Source organism: Silurus meridionalis, chromosome 26 (assembly GCF_014805685.1).
Source record: "Silurus meridionalis isolate SWU-2019-XX chromosome 26, ASM1480568v1, whole genome shotgun sequence".
NCBI classification, from domain to species: Eukaryota; Metazoa; Chordata; class Actinopteri; order Siluriformes; family Siluridae; genus Silurus; species Silurus meridionalis.
In genome coordinates, this window is record NC_060909.1 from 8,438,368 (window position 1) to 8,466,281 (window position 27,914).

General features: G+C 36.9%; 1 protein-coding gene across 4 annotated transcripts; it reads right to left on the reverse strand.

The window, feature by feature from the left end:
* Nucleotides 1-431: 431 nt before the first annotated feature.
* Nucleotides 432-5,831, reverse strand: irx6a (iroquois homeobox 6a). 4 transcript variants are annotated; one of them, XM_046840095.1, is made up of 7 exons: nucleotides 5,324-5,831; nucleotides 4,387-4,588; nucleotides 3,513-3,622; nucleotides 3,110-3,405; nucleotides 2,339-2,992; nucleotides 1,787-1,892; nucleotides 432-1,078 (listed from the first exon to the last, which is right to left on the reverse strand). In XM_046840095.1, the coding sequence occupies exons 1-7, from the start codon at nucleotides 5,335-5,337 to the stop codon at nucleotides 1,036-1,038; spliced, it is 1,425 nt and encodes a 474-aa protein (XP_046696051.1). In that variant the 5' UTR covers nucleotides 5,338-5,831; the 3' UTR covers nucleotides 432-1,035. The 4 variants fall into 4 exon arrangements, with proteins under 4 accessions (XP_046696051.1, XP_046696049.1, XP_046696050.1 ...); XM_046840093.1 differs by having other exon boundaries at nucleotides 4,387-4,638; nucleotides 5,324-5,830; XM_046840094.1 differs by having other exon boundaries at nucleotides 1,778-1,892; nucleotides 4,387-4,638; nucleotides 5,324-5,828.
* Nucleotides 5,832-27,914: the final 22,083 nt, after the last annotated feature.

A 27,914-nucleotide genomic window follows, 5' to 3' on the forward strand; every position in this document is an offset into this window, starting at 1 on the left:
TAAGCCTTTTAATATTTTAAGAGACACATTTGACCACTGCTATTTTTCTAAAGCTTTACTTTGAAAGCAAATTTACACAGGTAACAATAAAGCTGCTAAATATGTTGAATACTCCCTCCACAATGTACCCTTGAGGTATCAGATAATGACAAGGAAAACATGGGTCCAAATTCAACTGATTAGAAATACCTGACTGTATTTCACCTTCTATGTTCTTTATCTGTGGTCATATGACTGTATACAATTTATTCAGGAATGAGCTTTACAACCAAATCTGACGCCTTTATGTGACTGTAACAGTCCTGCCTCTGAATACTGCATTCACAAATACTTATATGTACAATGCTACAGATAAATACTGACAACAATCAAGAAGGGACTTGGACTTCAGGTGAAGAATTTAAAATGTTTTAAAAGTTTAATCAGCCCAATAGTAAGCAAAAAAATCATTACACAGAAAACACACGTTTTGGGGAAATTATTCTTATAAAATAGAAATGCTTAGAAATAAAATACTGATGGGACAATAATAATAATATTATTTTTACCCCCTAAGTATATAGGCTTCTATATTTCTCAAATGAAATAAATAAAAAATTAAAAAAACTAACAAATAGCTTCACGTGAAAAGAAGAAAAAGAACAACAAAAAAAACCACAAGTAAATACGGAGAACAGGGAAACAAGTCACAACCAACAAAACACAGGAGAGACGCAGGGTGAGAAATAAATAGAGGGAGAACAATAAAAAATTATCAACACGTAATAAATAAGATCACCAAACTACGATTACCGGTGCGGACATCAGAACACACTGATATTTATTATTTTTTAAAAACAATTGCATTTTTTTTAAACATTGCATAAAGTCATGAACACCGTCAAGAATCATACTGTGCAAAATGCTGGCTACCTCCGCGTTCACAAAGCGGCTGTCTGGGTCGCGCGCACACGACGAGGTCCGGTCGGTCACGCGCTTTTCTTTTCGTCTTCATTTTCATCTTTCACATTTCGGGTCCACAGTGAATAAATGAAGTTACAGAAACCTGCCGGTGCTCAAGGGCAGCGCTTCGGTTAGCCTACGGATAAGGAAAGGAAAAAAAAAAAAAAAAAATGTATATATATATATATATATATATATATATATATATATATATATATATATATATATATACATACACACACACACAGACTCAGATGTGTATCTTAATATACATCTTAATACCTCTTGTGTTTATGGGTAGCATGCATGTGCAGATTTACTGTATCAGATCTCTGAATTGCTCTGATACAGTAACCCAATAATTCCCAGATCTGCATATAATCCATTTGCCTACATCGAATGCTTGTAAAGCCATCAGTCACAATTGTTTGTTGAATAAGAGTGAGGCATTTTATTCTGTAATCGCAGATGATTGGATTTAAAGATTGAATGCTCATAGAAATATGTACAGTTAAGGTTAAAAAAAGAAAAGAAAAAGTAAATAGAGACTATATATAACATTGAGGGAACATTTAGTTGAAAGTATTGACTTATAAAATAAATTCAAAATAGCCAAATATATTTTTTTGGTTACATTTTAAAATCCTTTTGGTTACTAAAAATGTAAGGTTAGGGTTATATTTAGGTTTAGAAAACTGTTGAAGCAGGTAATTAATAGTATTAATAGAAGGAAGGTCCTTACAAAGGTAGTGAGACAAAAATGATTGTGTGTGTGTGTGTGTGTGTGTGTGTGTGTGTGTGTGTGTGTGTGTGTATGCATCCTCACAGTGCTCACCTGCCTCACCTCTTCATCACAGGTCTGAAAGCGGTTGTCTTGGCATCCTGCAGCGTAAGACACATGTCACTGAGCTCAGAAGACTCTGTGTCTGACTTTCCCCCACTGCAGAACCCTACAACACACACAGGACGCATCCGCAATCTGTACAGTGCAAGCTAAACACTGGGCAAAAGGCCAGTCCATAATGCATGGGTGAATTTGCCTGGAGAAAATTGGAAGTTTAATTGATTTTATTCAGGCCATTATCCTTAATGGTGTTGCTCTTACAAGATGTTCTGTCAAGATATGACCAAAAATTTGCCACATGCTCAATTAAAATATTGTGCCTTTAATTGTAATTTTTCTGGTAATCTTTACAGATATTTGTACATGTGCAAATTAATACATAATCACAGATGAATTATCTTTGAGTTACACTTTAAAGGCACACTGCATTGTGTTTACCTTTCTAAGTAAAAGATATCTACAGTACTTACAAATTTGTTTATTGGATTTGATGATGTACAATCACTCTAATATCTCTTTAAGAAAAGAGATAAACGTGCCAATTTTCTCTACCTTCCATATTGGAGTACTGGTAGCAGTCTGTCACAGCCTGGTATGAGGAACAGTGGAGTTGTAGGCCTCTGTAGTTTGCTGCACTGTACACTTTATTCAGGCTTGGTGCTCTTTCTTCAAACAAATTCTCAGAGTTCCCCAAGTTTATGGGGTTTTGGAGACCCTTGGAACCTGCACAGTTCCCACTGCTTACCACCAATGGCACCCGAGCAGCTTGTGCCTGGCATTCAGTTTGTAATTCCTGTCTGTGCTGGGTCATTTCAGTAGCAGCGGTTCTGGCCAGAGACCAAATTCTTGGCTTTTGATCCAGAACTTGAAAATTAGGCAAGGAAATCGAACCAATGGGTGAAGGATGTAAAGCCGGAAGCTGTTGTGGTTGTTGTTTGGAACCTGAAGTGTCCAAGTCAGGAACAAGTGCCATAATACCTTTCACTTTGCAGGGGAACGCAGAGAAGTTGGAGGGGGAAGGAAGGTCAGAGCTGCAGTCTCTTTTCAGAGGGTTGGCGATAGGCAGAGAGGGCAGAGAGAGCAATGCCATATCTTGGCTGGGTTTCTCACAATCACTGTCCAGCTTGTCACAGTCCTCGTCCTCATCGTCTATGTTGTCAAGGTCACTTAGACGTAGGTCCCGATCCTCCTTGCCATCTTGTGTGTCTGGACAAGAATGAAATACTGCAAAGATTGGTTCTCAGAAACGTAAAAGAGTAGCATTAAATGTTTTTTTTTTTTTTTTTTACAGTGCATTTGAAAAAAGATATAATGAGCAGGTACCTTTGGTGATGGATTCCTGGTCCATCTTCTCCAGGATCTCTTTTTTCTCATCAACAGCCTTATTCTTGGGTGACCAGGTCATCTTGTTCTCCTTTTTCAGTCTCCTCCTGGCATTGGCAAACCAGGTGGAAACCTGGGTGAGAGTCATCTTTGTAATGATAGCCAGCATGATCTTCTCACCCTTGGTTGGATACGGGTTTTTGCGGTGCTCGTAAAGCCATGTCTTGAGAGTGCTTGTTGTTTCACGTGTGGCGTTCTTTCTCCTGGCTGAGCTGTTAAAGTCGACCGTCCCATACCTGAGAAATGTGGGCTTAGTAATTGTGAATAAAAATGCAGCTTTTGCATAGTACAATAAGTTTAAATCATATATTTTAGAGAACATGTCTTTAATTGTCTATCTTACCTGTCATACTGATACTGGCCCAGTGAGTGGTCATATGGGTAGTAAGCGTTGGGCTGACTGATCCCACCGTGAAGGCTTCCAGTGCTCTCCTTTATATCGTACTGAGGATTCTGTCATTTAAAGAAATTAAAGAAAATTATTATGCAGATAACAAAAATACAGAACGAAGCATACTTTCTTATATGCTTAGCATTGTACTATCAAGTGGACATGTGTAGTACTTTATTTTGCATCATTTAACCTAATAATTAAAAAAATTTACAAGTTACAAAATGGCACCTTCAATAGAGCCATAGGTACACCGCATACTCTTTTCTATACCTCAAAGGTAGACACTAAAGAAACAATACATCAAAATCATAATATAGATACAGTTTGTGATTTTATTTGAGAGTAAACCACAAATTTATATGGAATTTTTTTTTATTTATTTATTTTTTATATATATATATATATATATATATATATATATATATATATATATTTTTTTTAACAAGTACATAAGCAGTAGATTCTGGATGAGCTGTGGATGTGCATGCTCCCTGAGCCAGTTCATGAGGTAATTGATGTTTATAAATTCCCAACAAAATCTATATTGTTGATTTTATATATATATATTTAATGTGTGGTGTTCTGGTATTCATGCTACACATATCTGTCTCTTATGGGTTGTTATTAGTTACAGTATAGTTAATAAACCTTTATATTGATCTAAAAGCTTGCCCCTCGTCCATTTGCACGTTATTTGTTACTTCACTACCGGACTGCTTGATCAGTTCTAAACACCAAACAGTGATCAATAGTGCACACACAGGATTGATCGATCCAGGGAGCCATGTCTCTGTTTTTTTTTTGTGCTGAGATCAGGGCGTACCAGTGTGGAGTAGATGGTAGAGGAATCCGCTCCATACTGGAAGTAGTTGGCGTAAGCGTGTGCCGGAGTGTACGGGGAGCCGTAGACCCCGAGCGCCGCACTCAGCTCCGCGCGCGCTCCCGACACCAGGCGCTTCTCGCACGCGGGCGGGCAGCAGAAGGAGGCGGCGGCCTGGGGAGCGCTCGAGGCGTCCGGTACCGACCTGGAAATCGAATCGCAGCAAGTCGTACTGGGCTTTGACGACACGAAAAACTGCATGAAGAAAATCACGGAAGGAGACGTTATTTGAATGCGTTGCTGCATGCACTTGTGTAAGCTTTCTGTTTTGTTCTATTTGATAAATGTTGAGAGAAAAAAAAAAGGTAAGACGTTTTTTTTATTATTAAAAAAAAAAAAAAATATATATATATATATATATATATATATATATATATATATATATATATATATATATATATATGATCACAATTGTTCGATATGTCGTTTGGTACTGTTTATTCTTGACGAAAAATAGGAATTAAATGTTTATAAAAGTTGATGAAACTACTTTTATTTTAAAGTATACCATTAAAATAATCTAAACAACTATTTGTGTTGAAGTTTATAGTCGCGAACTAACACATGGTTAAAAAGTTGAGAAGGCTCCATCAATTTAACGCACACTATAGAGTAAAGGGAGGAGCCGAGCCTCTCTGTAATTACACCTTAAAGGTAATGTACACGCTTTTGTCACCCCACAACAACACGTGAGTTCATTCATAATTCAAATTGAGAAAATGATCCTAATATTACAAATACAAACACAGCAAATGTTGCAAAAAACAACTTATTGGAGAAGTGCATTTTGTACACAAAAGAGTCATTATAAATAATATAAAGACATGCAATGGTTGAGACTTCAGAAAAAAAAGGATGAAGGATACTTATTTTTGCTTACCTGAGAAGTTGCATTGTAAGGATATCCAAACTGAGAGAAAGACATCGCTGCGTCTTTGGTCACCATCAGCAGGATTCTTCTCCGCAAAGCCAAATCTGGTTCAAATCCAACGTCTTGGGCGCATTTCCACACTCGGCCTTTCTCTCAATAATAGATAGCTGTACTTATGAAGAACTGGGTCTGTTTACGCCTGCCCCTTAGTTTTATATGTTTGTATAATCCCCCTAAGGGAAGAAAGAGTAAATCCTAATCAAGTGCAAAAAAATCAAATAAATAAATATTGTTGCTAGTACAGAAGAAAGCTTAAAGGATAACGTAACACTTGCAAGATATGGACTTCTGCTTGTGCCATTATTTTGTGCCTCTATAGTTCTTTAGCATTCATCCATGCAGGGTACCGGCGTGACGTCACGATAATCCCGGGACGCTCGGATAGAATAATGTGTTTGCCAATCACATCTACAGTGCGATTTTCCAGAGATGTGTTTTGCACACACACACACACACACACACACACACACACACACACACACACACACACACACACCTACCACCCCACATCCCCCGTCCTCCCATATTTTTTTGGTGTGCATTAGACCATTTTAAATCTTTAAAAGAAGCTTTAAAGGAATCACTCTGTCGTTGTGAGTCAGTGGGGCTAAGAAAAAAAAAAGAAAAAACGCAGGCAACATGGCTTAATTCTAATTAATTTCGAATTGTTCAATAGATATAATATATAAAATTATAAAAAAAAAAAAATTAATATGTCTTAAATACAATTCCATATACATCAATAAACTCTGCGGATATAATATCACTCTCATGTTTTATTTATTTATTTATTTATTTATTTATTTATTTATTTATTCTTAGAGCCACGGTATTCTGTAAAATCTTTCCCCCAGCTGAGCTAGAAAAGACCCCACCACGTTTCAGACTCGTTATTAAAAAAAAATGCGCGCTCCCACTGGGCATGCGCGAAAACAAAAAACAGAAACAAAAATAAAAAAAGGTCCTCCGTCAGGTCAGTAGAGGAGTGATTGATGTGGAGATCGGGACCTCCGCGATCATTACGCATACATGCGTAATCGCATCAATTAACAGCTGGAAATAGCCTTGTTTGAGCAGCCTCCAACTTGAGAAACTCCAAGAGCCGACTGGGGTATGAAGAATAATAAAAAAAATGGCATGAAAAAGAATTGAAAATGTAATATTTTGTGTTTAATTATAGAATAGCAGTGGGAAGTGACTAGATTGTATTTTAACTAAATGACGCGCACGGAATAAAATCTCCAGGAAAAAAAAAGATATTAAGTTTTATTGAATGTCTACGAGACAATATAATTAGAAATTCCTCAATATATCCTCATTCCATCGCAGTGGCATTATGAACTGGAGCGTTCTCATCACCTTGGATAATCATTTCCTCCCTTGGAGTAACGCTTTACGCAAAAACCCAGTCTTCCCTCCACCTTCCATCCCACCAGTCATCCTCTCTCTCTCTCTCTCTCTCTCTCTCTCTCTCTCTCTCTCTCACACACACACACACACACACACACACACACACACACGGTCTCTAAGTTTCCTCACTGCCCTGAATAATATGAGGTGAATATTCCACTGCTCCTGTTTTACAAGGGGCCGAACGCTCTTTGGCCGCAGATCCCAATGCGATTACGCGCGTTCTCTTCGAGTGGCGCCAAAGAGCCGCAAGTAAAACCGGCACCCGTGTCGAGAAGATAACGCAACAAAGAAAAACATGATTATGACCTAACATCACCAGGCCATGGCTAATGAACACGTCATAGTGCCATGGTCCACCTAAAGAAACCGGAATTACAACGCAGACTGGGGATGAGCAACGTGAAGAAACTCAAATGTCCCAAACTATATGCGAAAAACTGTTCACAACCCACAACAGATTGCAAATAGTATCATAGTTACTATAGTTTTGTTACAGTATAAGCATGCACAATACTTTCAGATCTACTATATTATTAAATGTTTTTATTTCACTTAAACATTTTTATGCGTATGCTTACTAAAGCGAAATTCTTATCTTCTATTTCTACCTTTAAAAAAAAACTAAAGTCTAAAGACTTTTCTTGCTTATTTGTTCTACCAGTCCCTTGCATTCTATTTTATTTAGGGGACAAGCATTAAAGGTGCACAGGTGTCCCCTAAATATTGTAATGCAAACTGTATAGTTGTATTTTTTTTGTGTGTTGGTGCTGTTTTTAATAAGCGTCGGAAGTTACATCAGTGTTAAATGGAACTCGAAACTGTACTTAATATTTTTTTTTTTGTTCTTTTGGATTTATGCTTCACGGTGACATGCTTACAACCTAAACACATAAAAAAAACAAAAACATTTTAGATTTTAAAAGATGAACACCAAGTTACTATTAATATAATAATATATTATTAAATGTAAAGTTGCTAGAAATGTTAATTAACTGAATTCATACCATAATAAGTAACATTTTCATTTAAATATAGCTTATTTCCGAAATCTAAAAATGACATACTGCATATCCAAAAGCATACTCTGTTATTATAGTGTACTAGCATGATTTCTTAACTAGAGCAATATGAAATTAAATGAACTCTTAGTGTTTCTTTTTTTCATCTGGACCAATATCTCTTCTGCAAACATGGTAGTTGACTTAAATCATGACATTATGCAGATAATTTATAACAGCTATGAATATCCCCTGATCAAAGCCCTCATACATTTAGGCCTATTAAGGCTATTTATTCACCTTGCAAGAACATGAGACACACCTGAGGCCGAGTAGAGTGGTGCAGAGGAAGGTCAGGCTCGATCATGCACTTTTGGAATAGCTTACAGGATCCTGAGCCTCTCACAAGGGCGTGCATGATAGCCCAAGTGCATATGGACCCACTCATGCATTATGTATAAGCAGCAGTTCGAGAAAGGAAGGGTGAAACTCAAAGCAGCTTTAATTGAAGAGGCAGTGTGCACTGACCAGCTCCTTCATTCACCCAGATCATTTTTCACACTCACTAGACCCAAGGAGCCAGTCGGTCTCAACTCAGAGACGTCAACGCGTCCCTTGTCCTCTACAGCTATCGAAGCTGCAGTGTGAATTTTTGGTTTGGCATTACTGAACTTACAGTTGAGATAGAAATCAGACACTGAATGTGGACTGGTAGTGCTTAAAAGTGAATAATTATAACTAACATGATTTTGAAGTTAACATTGTAAGCAACATACAGTGAAATATTTAACATGGATTTTACCCCAGCACTGTTAAATGCTCAAATCTGATTAATCAGAATGTCGTTTTGTTGAATTTTCTGTAAATGCAGTATAAATTTACTGCTGGTTATAATTGAAACAGGGAGCTGCATAATAAATTCTTTATAAAATCTAGAATTTATAATAAGCAAATAAAAACAATTCTACTATATTTCCTATTCATTTTCTCCCTAGTGTAATGTTAGACAATTCGCAGCCACTAGCCAGCGCTCACCTATCGCATGACAGTTACCACGACCAACCCGGGCAAATATGTGTTCCACCCAAAACAAATTAAGCTGCTGACTGTATCTTTTCATGAACAGGGTGAGCGGTGTTGCCATCATTGACAGGAGAGTGCGAGTAAGTCATCTCTGCTACCATGAAAGCAAAGCCACTGTGCTTTTACTGTCTCAGACTCTCAGTCAAGGATGGCTGTGCTATTGTTTGAATTCCAACTCATGATACACGTACCTGGACATATTTAGCAAAGGAAAACATTGAAAATGGTTATTTTATAATTTTTCATTGTTTGCTTTCCCTGTAACAAGACAAACTATAATTTTCTTTATCTTTAACTTTATGAAAGGGAGCAAGTAGAACCTACCATCAACTGTGACTGTGAACTGTTTGTACAACTGTCTATTATAAAATCTAAACTGTTAATCAGCTGATTTCAGTGTAAATTTCATATAAAGTGTTAAAACATTAACCACTTGTTCCTAGGATATTGCCCTCACAAGGATCTTGGATCAACTCACAGATGAATGGATGGATGGTTGCTTAGACAGCCTACATAACTTTTCCGGTTTTAGTGGCTTTTGTATGTGATAACAAGAACAAACTAAATGTATGAATGTTCCACAACCTTAAATATGATTATGAATGGTTAAATATTGTGTTTTATTAAAAAGTGGAACGTAATGTTATTAAAAAATCAACACACACCATGATAAAATCACATCCCCCTTTTTGCTATTTTCTTAAAACGACATGTTCTGTCTTGTTTTATTCCTGAATAATGTATTATATATCACTTTTTAATAAGAATAATTTAACATTCAGCAAAGTCAAAATACCTTTTTATTTTAAAGCCGGTGTTGCAAAAGAACTTTGCTAGTTAAAATCTGGTGTATATTTAACACAAAGAATGAACACAATAATACAGTTCACTATAATACAGGTTTACCAATAGGTATGCTCTCTAGCTCCTCAGTCATCCTCACATATGGATTATTAGAAATCAGAAAAGTTAAACCAGCAGCTAGATTTGACATCACATTTAATAAATTACTCATGCTGCTTTAATAAATGTCCCAACTACTGTGTAGCATTAATTTTTTTTATTAAATAATCAGAAGAAAAAAATGATGAGCATTTAGAAATATGGAAGACTCATCTCATTAGGGAAAGCTGATATAGCTTACATAGATATTTCTAAGAATCTTCAGCACACAAGGTCGTGGATTATTATACACACAGTGACACACACCCTCATTTGCCTTCATCTCTGGTCAGGTATTATTACTGCTAAATTATCAAAAAATTGGAAAGAAAGTAATAAATATTCAAATGAGAAGTGCTGAAATGATAATGAATGTGGTCATAGGAGTGCCCATTAAAGCCCAAAATAAACTTCTGTCTGAGCTGCAGATTAAAATTGACCACAGAGAGAGACTTTAGCAGCGTTATTAAAACAAATCACAATGGAAAAGTTATCACTTGGGTTTTTCTAATAAAGCCTCTGGAGGATAGTAATGAGTTGAGGTTTACTCTGTGACATTTTTAATAATAGGTGTTCATTAAGTGCTCGTGTGGAGGGATTATGAGTTGGACAGTAGCACAGTCAGATGCTAAGGACAATATTCACTGCATTATATCATAGTGCAACAATTAATAGTAATAAGCAAGAAATAAACAGAATAGAGCATGTTGTTATTGGAAATTAATCGTGACTTGGTAGAGTTGCTGCCTGCTGAATACAACAGCTGAAACCAGTTTCCTTCACCAGCCTGTTTAAGAGTCACTAAATACACAAGAAAGTTGTCCGCCCTGAACATTTTCCCATAATAGGAAACAATCTTGCTTGATTGTTCTTCTGTAGGTTTTCTTATTTGTTAATTGTTTAGAGCTTGTTGTACAGCATTTTGTGATGACAGTAATACAACAGTCATGTGAAGAGTGTGTGTGTGTGTGTGTGTGTGTGTGTGTGTGTGTGTGTGTGTGGCAGATGCCACTGCAGTCTGTAAACCTATCATCAGTGGTGCTGTCAGAGATTTGTAACTTGTCACACACTAATTTCCCCTGTCAATGCCAGGCCACTTTTTGTGTGTATGTGTGTGTTTGTGTGCATAGAGGAAGTACATTGTTGTATGTTGTATAATGCCTGGGGCTAATCTTGTGTAATTTGACATGTACATTTGTTTAACATGGATCTTGTGAATGCATTTTCTAACATGTGCACATGCTTCACCCTTTGGAAACTGGTTTCAGGACATTTGTGTCTTTAAAAATATAAACCAGTGTAACCAAACTGTTTACTTTATTCAGGGTTGTATTACTTCCATACCAACTACGATCATGTTGCACCATGGTTTACATCAATAGTGGTGTTGTACGTGTTTCAAATTGTCATAAGATCAGTGGATTTGTTTATTCTGGATTTTTTCAATAATTTTGTGTTCTTTATCCTCTATGTCACAGTATCCTCTATTCCTTTGCTTTTTCTTTCTGTCCTCTGGGAGAAGTCCTATTTGCAGCTAGTTGATGGAGGTTAAGCAAAAAATGGTGCCAATACAAATAGCAGTGCTTGATGTTTGTTTGCATAAACTGTTTTGAGAGGTAGCACCACTTTTTCCTCTTGCTCTCGCTTTTTTTTTTAGGCAGAGTTGGTATGGGGTTAAGGGGCCATGACTAAGCTAGGGAACATTATGCTTACCCAAGCAATGATGTTTGATTCTATTTGTCTTTCTTTTTCTGCATTATTTTGAGTTCAGTTCATCTCAAGGTCCCAGCAGATCATCTCAGCAGCAGTCTGGCTTCTGTGGTTCAGTTACATGGGGAAGGACACAGGGCTAAGTCTCATTTTCTTTGAGCATTGAAAAAACACCGTGCCTTAGTGATGTCAAATTTATTTTTCCACTTGCCGTCACTTCAAAGCTTCACTCCGGGTACAACGTAGCATTAGTAAAGAGAAGTTGTCCTAATTGAGAAACGAGGTTTTGCCTTTCCCTTTTGATTCTGATCCTCTACTGTGGTGACTCCAGAGGAGGAGAAAAATGCTGAGGCATGTAGGGGCGGGAGAGTTCGAGCTTGGGTTACATGTACAAAAAAAAAAAAAATCCGAATCCAAAGAATACTCATTTTCGCTCCATTATTGCTGGCACGTTAATGCTTCGGCTTCTCATCTCAAGGATTTGGGCAAAAGCGAAAGTGACCAATTGGTAGTCATCATCACTTATCTGCGGTTATTCTGCTGGTTTAGTAAAATTGACCTGACTGCTTTCATCTTCAGGTAAGTGCGCCATGCTGGAGGTAACTAAGAACAGACAGGCCTGCACCATGGAAGCCTGCCCACATACTCCGCTGTCTAGCCGTGCCTCAGTGGGATAAAGCGGCATTTCCACTGGTGACAGTTCAATTGCAAGAACCTCTGGACCTCATTTGCGGCCCGAGCTTTTGCGGCTCCTCTATGGTCGGCCTCCAAACGCAAGCCAGATGCCTCTAAAAATATTTCCTCCACACGTTTTGGTTTTCATCTGCCATTCCGTGGCTGTGTGGTATCATGCCTCAGGGCTTAAAGACGCTTTATACCCATGTTTTCGGGTAGTAAAAAAAAAAACATTTCTACTCATGTCCTTTGCTGATGTGTCTGGGATTTACCTACTTTATCTTGACAGGATCATCTTTAAGCACTAAAAACACACACTTCCCTCCAGGACACATATGCTACATGAGTTAATATGAGCTTACCACACCTTGCGTCTCAAAGTTACAGAGAAGATAGCAAGATATAAAACGGTATGAAGTTTATTGCCAAAGCGTTATACTGACACATTCAAAGGATCCTCCTAAATCTCACATGTCCCATCCAGCCTAAAGCAAAAAGTTCAACGGCTTTTGTTATACAATGATCAAAGCAAGGGCTCCGTGGAGGGGGGAAAAAAAAGAAAGAGACAATGCCGTTTAATTCCAAACAGAGATTTGGCTTCGTTATACTGTTGTGTAAGACACCAGGAATGTCACCCTGCTCTTGAAAATCAATGACATGCATTTTTTGAAGTTAGCACACCACAGTTACAGGAGAACGCCATTTAAGTATGACCATTTCGTCTTTCGTTCTCCTTTTACAATCCCGGAGTTATGTAGCATACCATGAGTCCTGGGGAAAGTTAGTTCTATCTGGCAACATTAAGCATTGTAAACTGAACAGGTGATATTAGAACCATTTTATTGGCAGAGTTGCTGGTTATTGTAAAGTATACCCGAACATCGTTACACAACCGTACACAGCTTTTGACCTCGGCTCAGATGGGCATACGTCATTCGATTTTAAACCCAGCAACAGCTTGCCGGGGTTAGTGCTAATTTTTGATTTGCAGACTGTCAAACTTACTTTGGAGATCAAGGAGCTTGGATCAGATCTCAAGGGTTTCCCTTTATTGATTTCGATGCGGCACTTCTAACTGAAAGCGAGCTTCAGTAGTGGGTTACGTCCTTGAAACACAATACAAAACTTTTAAGATATTTGTTCCCCTTGCTGTTTTCTCTGATATAGTGTTCAAGATTCCCCCGATACCAGATTCTATTAGGGGGACTGTGCACAATTTAGCTTGATTTTTCTTAAATAATGTAAAGAATGAAACCCTTTCAGTGAGTTTATTATTTACTTTAGACCAGATGAAATGAGTCCACTGAGATACAGTCAGAAAAGGTTGTTAGTGTGTTATGGAGTGAGCGAGGCTTTAAATTTAAAGTGTCAGTTATTACAGTGCTACCACAAGGTGCTGAAAGTAAATATAGACACGAGCTTAACCAAACACAAACTTAAATTTGGACTAAAAATACAAAAAAACATACACTGCAGACATGGATTACAGCCTCATAAATCTTAATCAGTAGGGAGAAACAGTAGCCTCTAGTGGTACCATGTTTCAATAATGAAACAGCATTAAAAAGCGCATTTCATTTAGGAATCTTTTAGTGCAACACTAAAGCAGCATAATTACCAAATTTATACCACCATGTATTATTTGTTTAAAATGGGAATGTTTAGCATGTCACTGTAGCTAATTCTTGTTTTTTTATATATATATAATTATATACACTGCAGAATCAGAGTGACTGTTACCATCCCATTTTCTTCTGTGAATGTCCTGAAGTGTATTATCCCCAAAAAGTTAGCAGTTTATTACAACTGTATTTTATTATCTATTAAAAATGTACATTGTTGGGAATAAATGTAAAATGTTTCTTAGTTCCGATTATCACTTGCATCATAACCAGCTATAAACTGATGATCATTATTTTTCTCTTCCATAAAGTTAAGATAAAAAAAAAATCCTTCTACCAGACTTTCCCATGTTAGAAAGTTACATCTGTAGCTCTAAACGTTACAAAATGCTGACACTGACGTCCCCTACGAAAAACCTTACAAGTCCCTGTGCGAGTCATTACTGCAGAAATGATAATGTACACTATTAGATTTGCAGCTGCACTCATATCATAGCTGCTGCTATACACAAATCTTCCGACCAATCCAAATCATGCATTTCAACAAAACTGTGTATTAGTGATGGTGTTTCCACATAGTGTGACACCAGGGTCACAGAGTAGAATGGTTCTTTTAGGGTTCTTTGGATAATAAAGCTTTTTTGGCTTTCTGAAAGGCATCTACATGGAACATTTTCTAATAGAATAACAGGCTGTTGTAGCATTTTGGATAGAAACAAAGAAGCTGTTGTGATTGTGGAAACCTGCTTTTTTCATCCAAACCTGACATTATAGTATCATAGTATGCTATAGTATATGGCATGATGGACAATAATGATGAAAAAAAGTGTTGGCACTAGTATATTTACCTAGTATAAATTTCACTTCATTGGAAATCTTATATAGTTTTACAGAAGCAAATATTGCAAATGTAACATTTCAAGTGTATGTCAAAAAGACAGAGGATCTGCTATTCTATGTGTGAAACATTTTGTGGATACTGGACCATAAAATTTGTATGTGCATTTAGTCCCTGTTTAACCATTTAGATTAACCTCCTCTGGGAAGATGTTACACTAGATTTTGGAGGAGATTTATGGAGATTTGTTCTCATGCAGCTACAAGGGCATTAGTAAAGTCTGGTACTGATGCAGGGTGAGCAGACCTAGGGTGTAATCAGCATTCCACTCCAAACCGTTTAAACCATATTGTCATGGAGCTCACTGTCACATTGTCATGCTGGAGCAGGATTGATTGTCCTTGTTCAAGCGAAGATAAAATGTATTCTATAAATGTACTGTATTATTTATTTATTGGTAAAGAATTGGCTGGAAAAGTCAGGTATCCCAATACTTTTGTCTATAACATGTATATTGTTCTTTGTATCCCCTAAAATTTAGATGAATCACCCTTCTTTTCACTCTTAAGCAGAATTCAGAGGTCTGACTGCCAGGATGATCTTGTAATGCTGATGACCCAGCTGAATCAATCAGTCCCATGCCACGTGTCTCCAGCTAAAACTCAAGTATGTAATATGTGTTGTGCTCTTGCACTATGATGACCTTTGAGTGCTTATATGCTAATTGCATCAGAAAGCTGAGATTCAATTTGAAATATTATATTTGTCTGGTCTGAGGCATGTGGTGTTTCTGACACTTCCTTTGTGGAGGCAATAAGACTCTGACTCAAGAAAAGCAGGTGAAAGGCAAATAAGTCAATACAATAAACAAGGTAGTAATCTGTCGTTTGATAAGCAGACACTGTTCACTAATTACAAATGTATAGTGAATAGAATGGTAAAGATTTTCTATGCAAGAAGAAAACATTCAAATTGTTATGATTTTGAATCATAACAATTTAGCAGTATTCTAATATAGCAGTATGTGATTCATGGTTTAAGAATCCATTAACCATGACATAAAGAGAGAGAGAGAGAGAGAGAGAGAGAGAGAGAGAGCAAAAGAGCGAGAGAGCGGCAGATGGAAAGGTTGGAAAGGTAACCCCATAATTTGCAGAGGTCCATGTCACTCTCTGCATGATTGGTGCTTTTTCTGTGTGTTCTCTTCCACCACATGGTCTCTCTTCAAACAATTCTCTGACAAGCCCTGCTCTCCACTATGTCAGATCTACCTGAAAGAGCATAGCGCTCCCATCCAAACATGGCTTTAACTTATTGTGTAGTTACATCTATCCATTTCCAGAGTGACACTTTTATTACTTTACACTCAGCAATTTTGGTCCATCATGTTCAAGGTTTATGCAAGAGGGTTCAAGCAGAACGGTTTTCTTAAACAGACAATTGTGAGTTCTTAAAACCAGGTTACATGAAAAGGAAGATGATGTGAAATATATGATAGAAAATTTGGTAGACTAAAGGAAGAATGGGGCTCATCACATCACACATGGAATCCTGTGTCTGGAAGTGTATGTGGTGTTAGAGTGTTTGAGCTGAGGAGAAGGGTCAGATAGCCCAGAGTGCCGATAACCCCTCAGTAGAGCAGCAACCACCAGTGACATTAAACAGATGGCCTCTAAGACCCTCTGTCCTTGGGAACAGGATGTAAAGCTACACAGGAAGGAATAGGTTTTTTTGGTGTAGTCACATGAGTTGATAAGAATGGAAAGTATATGTAAAGGATCACTCAGAAGAATCACTGACAGCAGCATGGACTACATGTAGGGCAAGAGTTTTATGTTTTTTTTTTGGTTTGTTTGTTTGTTTCTACCCATCTCAGACTCCAGCACAAGAGGACAGGTTGAATGTTTTATAGTTCAGACTTGATGTCTTTACATCCAAAAATGCTAGCGATATAGATAGATAGATGGATAGATGGATAGATGGATGGATGGATGGATAGATGGATGGATGGATAGATAGATAGATAGATAGATAGATAGATAGATAGATAGATAGATAGATAGATAGATAGATAGATAGATAGATAGATAGATAGATAGATAGATAGATAGATAGAAAGTTTGGTCTGCTGTTGATTTATTTTCCAGCAAACCAACTCTGACAGTAGTTTTGGCTTTAAGGCAAAATCCATGTTTATAGTAATGTGTTTGCTGTAATGTTATGGTATCTATAGTAACAAAGTCTTTACAGAGATGATTGACATCCCACATAAACCATAGTCTAACCAAGCGTAATATATAATAAAAGCAAAAAAGAATTATTATTTAAAAGCGGTCCAGGGTCAGCATTTTTTTTTAATCCAGGAAAGTTTTCAGATCAGATGTGATGTGTTTTGAAACATTCCATAACATTGAAGCTTAACTATTATAAGATGAAACTATGTCCTCTTAATAAAAAAAAGTCATACTCCCGCAAATTGTGTGGTATATAAGGACTGTTTTCATCGCACCATGGCACAATCATGGCACGTTAAATATGAAAGGTATCATCATTGCTTTCATTATATTTCCCATAACATAATATATAAGGCTATTCAGGTTGTACATCTACAGTATATAATGCTCAAAAGAATGTGGAAACACACACATACACACACGCTTTGTCCAAAGTAGACAGCATTAAGAGTGTACCTAGCCTCATTAAGATGCCATGTATGCAGTGAGAAGAGAGGAGGAGCAGCTTTCCCACTGGCAGCTAGACGTCACGAGCAGGCAGCGGCTGCAGACAGGGGCCAGTTGACCCTTGACCCACTCTTCCTCCTGGGAGATAGGCCGCCTCTGCTCTCCATCAGCGTGTTGTCCGGCCTGCACCCTGGGGGAGCTGCTGATGTGGGAACATGCTGTTTGAAATCTTGACACTCAGGAAAGGAAATTAAGATGGTGGAGAGGATGAGGGGGGTGATATTTTTTTAAATGCTGTCTCTTTGTCTCTCCCTGTTGTCTCTTTAATGCACAGAGATATCTGTACACTTCCTTTCTGCAGTTGCGTTTAGTTTTCCCTCGCTTCTGTCCTACTGTCCTTCTGTCAATAGTCTTAATTGGCCTCCTCAGTCAGTAATGCATTGATTGTGGTCACCAATAAAAGAGCTATTGATTGACATTTTGTTTAACATTGGTCTGTGCAGTGCACAATGCCCTTTAATGCAATTCCTACAGCAACCTCTCCCTGTCTTCCCCCTACTCTTTAATGTCATAAATTACGATGGTCGATTAGGGAAATGTTTTTCTCTTATTCATTTTTATAACAATTGGAGGGGGGTAAGCTACTGTAGAAGATACAGACGAAATCAGAATAGACGTGGGACATCCAAAACATTATTTTAACTGATCCTTATTGCTTTGTCATTTCTATTACTGTCAATCTTAACAGGACAATTTGTTAAAATCATATATTTTTGCATGAAAATTACTATTAAAAATACATACAGATTATAAATATTCACTGCAGCACTTGCTGTATATTAATAGAATTGCTTGATTTCAGTTCTTTCAGATCTTTTTGCATTGATGCCAAAGCCTAGATGCCTTATGTTCTTGAACTTGTTTTCAATTTAATATTCTTAATTTAAACGAGTCAGTGTTTAAGTCTCTGTATGATCCTAATTGCACATTGTTTAGTGATTGATACCACATTAGAGCATAATTAAACCTCAAAGTCACTCAAGTCCTCTCCAGTGTCTGTGGTAGGACCGCAGAAATGGCTCCAAGTCCTGTGCTCCTCAAATTTAATTATCGCCATTAAATATTCAATGATCAATAGCGTCAGTGCGTGACGATCGATAGGTGCAGCAATGGGAGAAGAGGACAGTGAGCATAAGTTAATATTTGCATTTCAAAGTATCTGGTGTCATAAAATCCATAGCTCTCTCTGCATGGCTGTATTTCACATGGCTCTGTTTCTGCTCCTTAAAGCTGACTGCTATTGATTCTGTATTGAGTATTTACGAGCTGGAAGTGGCTGTAGGTTTAAAGTGTCAAAATGTTTTTAGGAAGCCGATACACACTCTATTCCCTGTCTCGATTCAGCTTTACTTCAAACACTCAGTTTTTTTCATCAAGATTTCTAAACAGATTTCGTTATTTCTAGATAGTTTCAGGCATCTTATTGCATAATTTCTTTGCACATTTCACTTAATTAAGGGTGTAATAATATAGTATAATGGCATGACATGTACACCATGATACTTTAGTTAATCTACCTTGTATCACAAGTGATATTCCATGTAAAAAGTAGGGAAAATTGAATGTCTAACACTGTAAGACTATGAAAAACAATGAAAGACTGAGATTTTTCTGTTTTGAAATGTTTATATTTGATGGTGTGATGCAGCTGATTCAAAGCTGAGTCACTTTTCTTTTCTCCAAATGAAATATTTTCCTCCAAAGAATAGTAATTGTATAGTTACAGTAATCTCCAGATTACAATTTATTTATTAACAAGCAAGTCATTTATAGTCGCATTTTAACGTTAATCAGGAAACAACATATCTCCTGTTATTACTTGAAAAAAAAAAGAAAATATACTTTTCTAATACTGGTTGTTATCTCTGGTAATGTTAAATATCACAATCCACTGCATATTAATAAGATACATTTTCTTTTCTTAAAACATTTTAATAGCTTTTACTATAGAAACATATATTGCTCTAATATCCATAAATATGTTTCGAAATCATTAACTATGGGCGTTTTGCTTCTTCCAATTATGATTTTTTTTAATATAGAAAAAAAAAACAAACCTGTCATCTTCTAACTCAATATTACACTCCCTTTACGTGTGCATGTGTTTTATTCAAATAGACGCCTCTACACAGCTAAGGGAATACCTCTAGCCACTTCAAAGTGTGTGTAACCCCTCTTCTGGAGGCCGGGTCCCTGAGGGGCCCTGTTTTGTTTACCCGCTTGGTTTCTAATGGGATGTTTTTGCCCTAGATCTCTCGAACCAACACACCTCCATTTGCTGTTTTTATGCTCCTTCAAACACCTGCTCAGGTCGAGCTGCTTCTTTGATCTTATAGCCGCTCTGCAGCTCAAATACATGCACGTCTTGTTTGATCTCAGCATAACCGATCAATTTGCCCTTTTTGCTCAATTAATATGAAGTAAACACACCAACAACAAACATCTAGTGCATTTTTGGCACATGGTCATTTTCTTTGCATTGCCCGACATGCCTTATATTAACAGAATCATCTAGACCTGCAGATTTTTTTTTTTGTGTACATTGTCTTGTCTAATAAACTTTGTGTCAAGTGTTTCTATAAAGCCTTATTAAATTAATAAATCATAATAATTGGATAGGTAATGGTTCTTTATAAAGGTCTAAAAGCTTATAAAGCTCTAATAAGAAAGAGTATTTCATTAAAAGTTTACCATACTACAACATAAATATCACCATTTCATATATCAACCTGTATTTACACAACCATTATAACAAATAGGGACATGTGAATAACCATAAAGCAATTGCCATTTATTAACCATAAACATGGCAAACATTTAACCATAGATTCGTTACAATGAAACAGTCATGATTGTTGGGTTCTTTGTTCTAAAACAAAAAAACAATAAAGATAACATGCTATTGATAAAATGACAAAACGCTTCGCTTCCCTTTTTTGCAAAGTGAAATAAATGTATTCTGGTTGTTTTATGAGAAAAGTCGAATAAAGTTTGCATTACAAATCCATCACCTTATTATAATAAATAATGACATTTCCATTATAACAAAGCTTTTATAAGACATTATAAGATGCTTAGAATTAATGACCTATGAATATAGACGTCATTAGAACGTGTTAGTTGCTTTAACTTCATTCTTTTGTTCTGTTTTAAAGGATGTAATTGTTTTCATTTTGTTGGTGTTAATCGTATACAGTGATGCAATACTCATTTTGCAGGCAGCTATATTGATATGTGGGCAATCAATTTCATGATTTCATGCATTTATCTTGTATCGATTTCTTTTGTTTTATGTTTTCAGCGTCACCCATTCCATGCATTGATTAGATATAAAAGTTTAAATATCTGTAATGGTACTTTCTTAAATTGTTTAAAATGATTGCTGGATAAATACAGTGTTTGGCTCAGCAATAAATCGGAACAATAATTATTGAGCCTTAAATAGATATTGATCATTTAAAATATATTAATAGGCTATGTTAATGTGTATGAGTAAAAAATATATATATACTTAGCTGTATTGGATGTACAAGGTCTAGTTACTAGGCTAGGCATTTTTTCTCTCCTTTTTTTAGACATAATTTTAATTATAACAAAGACACAGACACATCATCCCCTCATGCTGATGTGCATAATGTGCTGTAGTTACAAAGAGGAATGAAGAAAAAAAATCTTTCTCCCTGAAGGTCGACACAGAAAGTAGGCAGGTTAATCAATATTATGTAAGTGAGGTGCATGACCAAGATGGAAAAAGAGTGTATGGTTGTCTGTCTCCATCTGTTTGTACATGTGTATATATGGGTGTAGCTGAGTCTGCCTTCATGCTGGTTCTTGTCATGTTTCTGATTTATGTGATAGTCACATAATGTTACAGAAATAAAAACACTAATGGAAAACACGCATGGCGAAACACAGTGATACCTGATGAATTACGTTTAGATGGTGTAAATGTGTGCATTTTAATTAGTTCACTTTTCATTATGTCAAATAAACAAAATTATTTTAATTATACCAAAATCCATGTGTAAACATGCCAAAGTATGTTTTGCATAAATTTAACAGGCGTGTGCATAGAAGGAAACATATAAATATATAAACTTTTTATTCCTAGGTGCTCCTGGTGATGTAGCTCAGGGCTTATTCGTCATGATGGCCATGGACACTCCAGGCAGTAAGTTTAGCTTCAATTGCTCCCAACAGTGCTTTTAAATCAGTCTAAAATCAATAGCACTTTTACCATCACATCACATGGAAAGGGAGCCATATTGATGTCCACATGTCATTCGGAGGTGGACTGGAATCCTCCAGCTCTCCTCTCCTAGATCACTGTGTGTTTTTAGAAATCTATACAGCCCTCTGTCCATCCTTGTTGTTTATGGTTTGGTTTGGTCTGACGTGCCCGGTTTATACATCAGGCCTTATTTTAAGGCCGGGGTATTGATTCGATTCTCAAACAAAGCTCCTTAAATGAATCCTAATGCGTTATCACTGTAAGCTCCTACATGAGCTCAGCCAGCACAAGGTGAAGGCAATTTATCAATCAAAAGAGGTAGAATTAAACATGATTCAATAAGGCAGGATCCCTGTAGAGCTAGGTAAGAGAAGGAAAGAGAGCGAGAGAGCGAGAGAGAGAGAGAGAGAGAGAGAGAGAGAGAGAGAGAGAGAGAGAGAGAAGGGAATGGAATGGAATGAGAAATAGGAGTGAGTAGAGGATCTAATCTGAGATGAGCAGGTGATAAAAGCATAAAGAGAAAGATGGATAAAGGGATAGAGTCATATTGAGTGATGACAGATAGTGAAGCTCAAAGCTCAAACAAATCCCAACTTTGGTACTGTGATTAATCACTCATTCTCTCTCTCTCTCTCTCTCTCTCTCTCTCTCTCTCTCCCTCACTCACTTTTTCCACCAATTCTGCATTTAAAATGTTCTGCCTATTCTTCCCTACTAAATGTAAGAAACTTGTTACTTGTATATGCATGTGGATGCTATTTTACTGTATTGCACAGTGGATGCTGGAGGAAAGTAATTGCATTTGAATGCAGTTGTTCAAGGTCACATCAAACAACCTTTAGCAGCTTCATTTTCTAAAGCAATTTCAAAGTGGTATTTTTATAGTTTAAAGATTTAGCTCTGGCTTCATCTCTCCATAAACAGTGCATCACACTTAAACTAGAAAAGCTAGAAAACTAGAAAAGTAAAAATAGTAAAAAATGCTTGAGTCCAGTTTTTTAAAATGTTTTCCATAATGTCTTCCTTTATTAAGTTGGTTGATCTTATCTCTTAATAAATGCCATTTTAACTGTGCTCACTATGTTCTTCATCAAGTTCTTAAGAGAAAAACAAACCAACAATTTAACACCAACATCTCGGAACACATCAAAGAATTCTTCCCACATGAATATAAATGTGTTTCAGGATGATATTTTCTTTCAGATTTTCATTTAAGCAGGTTTCATCTATTGAGGCAGTTCATTCATGAATCACTTTTAAAGAATGCCATTGTGTGCCTAGCGATGATAAGCTGAACAAAGAAAGCCAGAAAACTGGAAATGTGCTTTATCTATTGGCCAGTGATTCAGTCACGGTTCTAATTGTATATTTTTTGGGCATCTGTTCTGGATTTGTCCACTCAATCTTAGAAAATGTTTCTCTAAGGTTTCTCAATAGGTTTTTGATTAAGAAACTTTTGGAAGCCTTTCTGATTCATCAATCAACATGGTAGAGTTAGTGGGTTCTACATTGTAGTCATGTATCATTAATTGTTCTAAAGAATCCTTGAAAATCCCTTCTGTTCAGACTAGCAGGATTATTCACCAAACAGCAAATCAAAACTCACCATAGCCTGCTTCATTGGCCTTGTTTTTTCCCATTGAAATCATACCACAGTTATCTTATTAACTTTCTGAAAATCTTGCTCTAGAAAAAAACAAATGAGTTTTCATAACTTAAATACAGTAGATAGATTAATTCATAATTGTCAAGGTTTTTTAACTATCAGAAATTGATTCTCATGCTTAATCAGCACCTGTTAAATGATATCATACATCCAATCTAAAAAGGAGCAATGCTAATTCATTGCATTGTTGCCTGGCATACTGTAATAGCGAATTTGACAGTATGACTTACCCAATATATTGTTGGCAAATAAATTAAAGCTAGAACCCAAAAGAGTCACTGGTTCCTACTTGTGTGAAATTACCCATAAATGAGTACCTAAGTAAGTTTTTTTTACTGTGATATTCTGTGTCAGACTTCCACTGTACTTCTATAGCTCTGGAGCACCATTTCAGGGTTGGGTGGCAGTTAAAGAACCATAATCCAGATGTGAATGTGTACCAAGGGGTTTGGGCATGGCCTTATGCCTGGATAGATGGAGAGAAAGCTCAATCTCTCTCCTTTTCTATCTGCTCCATTGAATGTGTTGCCTCTGTCATTATTTATTTAGCCGTTAAGTGTTTAAAGCAGAGGACTCCGCAGGGACTGAGTGATGCCGATGAAAATATTCAGACTAGAAACTAGAGAAAGACAGAAAAGATCAGGCTGCGCTGTATTTGTTTTCTCCATCTGAATGCTTTTATAAGGATAGCTACAGCTATGATTCCGAGCCTCAAGAGTGCCTTCGGGATCATAAAGCAAATATGAGGGATGATGCTATTATGGGGGGTGAGGTGGCTATGGAAAGTGAATGGGGGTTAAGAGGGTATCATATTTGTTATTTATCGGTGTAATGCGAGACCTGCATGAATAAGTCATAAGTAACTGGGAGTCCCCAAAGCGATGAGGAAGAGACCAAGGAGGGTGGGGGTGTTGGTTCATAGTGATTGGCCTTTCAGATGACACCACTGTCAGATCCCCAGGTCAAAGGTCATCTCCGGAACCAGGGATTGAGCCTTCTGCTGTGTGCTAAGTGAGGTCTTGGTGGTTGTCTTGTCAAATTGTAGCAGTTTAAGCCAATCAAGTAGACTACACATTAAGCTGTTTTGTCATGGTATAGATTTAGTGTCTGGAGATATTTTGACATTATTGCAAATCTGGATGAATCTACAGCAGCAAAAAGACAATCTCTTGGGTCTCTTTTGCATGTATAAAGCATCCTTTGATATGACCTTGGTAAGAACATTTAGCTTTTCCTCATATGGCACAGATGCTGGACAACAGAATCAGGGAGTTTAAGAAGGCTCTTACTTAAGGACATCGTGACAGTGGACTAGCAGGGTCTAGCAGGCATGTTTAGGCTCGCACTGTAAAGGAACCATCTTAGTTAACTAATAATTTTTAATTTCATTTCATTTGGTATACTATTAGTGATTAAGTGCATTTTTAAAAGTGTTTTGATTATAGTAATGTTGGCTACTTTGTTTTATACACACCAATATCAGCTTTATGCAGTAAACTAAATAAACTAAAGCTAGTTAGTATTTTGTTTTCTTTATAACCAGATGGCAAATATTAGGCTAGCTTTTTCATGGTCACAGCAAATCAGCTTTTTGTAACTAATCAAATATCCAAAAAAATCACCGATTTTTGAGACAAGCTAACAATATATACATGCCACAACAGTAAGGAATTACTACATTACAATGACCTAGTATTAATAAAGTAAATTTGTCAATAAATCGAAAGGATAATCAAGAAAGCTAAGCATCATTGTAGGTTTTAGTGACTCCGAACACTTTATAGATCCTTAAATTTCTATTACCTGACTGAAATTTCGTCATAACACAGGGTCCAATATTCCCAATGCTATAACGATTTAGTCTGGCAGGATAGAAGTGGATTTATGACCACAGCAGGTTTGCACTGCAGAGTTCACATCCTCTAGCATCCAGACATACATCTGAATCCCCAATCTCACCCAATGTTTCTCTACACTTGCTCTATTTACTTTTCTTTTCCTTTATCCCTAACGCCTCCTCTTGCTCCCTGGTTTAGCAAGCATAAATATAAAGTGTCTAAGATCAAGTGTCCCATCAGGGAACGATACAGGCTCGTGAAGCACATCAAAAAAAGTAGACACAATCCTGTATTGATCAAAGGGCCTCAGTTTTGAAGTTGTCTGAGCTTTTGTGAGAAGCCCGTGTCCGGTGAGAACTGACTGCACCTCTCATGCTTTACTATTATTTTTGAGGGGAAAAAAAAAATCTGTGAGATCAAGAAGCCAGTATTTAATGAACAGCATGTGCTGAAAGATGTGGTCCAGAAGATTTTACTTTGCACAGTGAATGGTGGTTAGTTTTAATTGCATCCTTTATAATTAGATGTTCTATTTGTTCTTATATTTTAAAGATTATAAATAAAAATCGGCAATTTTATTCCTTCACTTCAGTGCTTTCTATAGCACATAGCCACTTGGATAGGCTTATGTCATATCTTCTCACTTGTACTAAAATGCATGCACTTTATTGCTACATAACTGATGATACTCTTCCTCCAATTTCTGCATCAGTCTCATAAAAGTCGGATTTGCTCAATAACTGTGACTCTGCAGAGGAGACAGGAAATAAATGCAGCACTGTGGATGGGTTATTTAGATTAAACTGCACTAAATGGAATTTTTACACATTACAGTACAGCTTGCCCTCTTATGAATTGCCTATTCTCCTGTGCTGTATGTGGTGTTAAATGATGCCTGTCATGGCTTGCTAAGATTAACCTGGTAATGATTATTAATGGGAGTAATAAAGGGCGGATTACTTAGTGGAAACTTATGAAAAAATAAATATCTGTAGTCTCTGTGCGCATTTTGTTTATATGTTGGTTTCTTTCCAATTACTCACCAAAGCCCATGTCTTTGCCAACTCTAAACTGTACTGCTTTAAAACTGGCTTTTGCTTTTTAGCTTTATGCAATTTTTGGTTAAAAAAATGTATACAGCACCAGGGTCACAGACCCTAGAACTTGAACCTAGGTTTGTGTCAAAACATCTTCCCTGTGGGGTTTTGCTGCCTTATGGGCATGTTGGCATGAAAACTTTATCTTCAGGCAATAGATCATGTTTTTTTTAATATATTATTTGAATGGCCAGTGTATGTTGCTCACCTTGTGTAAAGATGGTACCAGGATGCCCTATGGGAAGAAGGCAAGCTGGTGGGTGCAATGTAATGCTGGGAAACCTTGGGTCCTGGTGTTCATGTGTCTATGACTTTGACGATACCCTCTACAGTATTTAAACATTGTTGCTGACCACTTATACTCTTTTGATGGTACATTATACTCCAATAGAATTAGACTATTTTAGCAGGTTTTTTCTTTCTGCCACACTGCTAAAATGGGTCAGGATTGGCTTGGTTGGAATTTTAGTCTGTAAATTTCCTGGTTTCAGTGATCCCCCATTTCTACTTCTATACCAATTAATTTGTCTTTATACATGTGTGCATTTGTTTCTATAAGTAACACATCTAATTTAGCAATTACTTAGCTGTTTTTGTTTATTTTTCTTGTTAGTGGCTTTTCCAGTTTTGTGACTTTTTAAAAAAACTCCGATTTCTCTATTTCACGTTTCGTCATCCTTAGTTTCTCTCATGTTGTTTGCATATTGCCTGACCTTAGTCTGGATTATGTTTTGATTCTGCCTGCTAAAGTTAATTTTCTTGCATGTTTAAAAAAAAAAAAAAAACATTTCTAATAAATCAATCCAATCAAGCATATGTGGAACATTCTAGACAAACAAATCCAAACTAGGTTTCATCTTACAACATACAGGACTTAAGGTATCTGATGCTAATATATATGTGACAGCTACTACACAGTAGCTCACCTTCAGAGCTCTTTTGAAGTCCAAACCTTGAAAACTCCACATAATGATGATTTGCGTAGTCTAATTGGCAAAGAGCTTTACATGATCAGAAAATTAATGCAATAGCCTTCTATATCTACAAGTTTTGATAAAAATATGCCACAGTTAAATTTACGCAATAACCAGCCCCAGCAAATTTTTGTTTTATTTTTACCTTAAAACTATCGACACCTAACTTGCTTTTAACTTTGAATTTTAACCATGATGACAAACAATCAATGTAGCATGCAGTCTTTGAGCATGTTATGATCCTGATCATTGATCCTGATCGTAACCCTACAGTGTAATTCCCAAAACATCAGTCACACACCCTCCACACACGCTTATATACACCCTAATCCGTTACCTCAAGCTCATCTTTAATGCATCTATGAGCTTCATCCTGTGCCTCCAGACACACTCTGTAAGCCTGTGATACCCCTCTCCCCAGGCTGTGTGTGTGTGTGTATGTGTGTATTGATCCCCCACTCCTTCTCCATAATGAAGTGCTCAGCACAGCTTCATTATGAAGCCAAGCTGCCATTGGCTGGAGGTAATATGAAATTAGGCAGTGTGCAGGCAGCCTGTCAGTATCGATTTTCCTACCCACATTACTTGTTACAAAAGAATAGAGCTGTCTGTGCCATAATTGAACAAGTTAACTCCTTGTCTCATAAAATGGAAGCCTGTATCGATTCCGAGAGGCCTGGTTTTCATGCACAGAAAAAGAAACTTGTAAAGT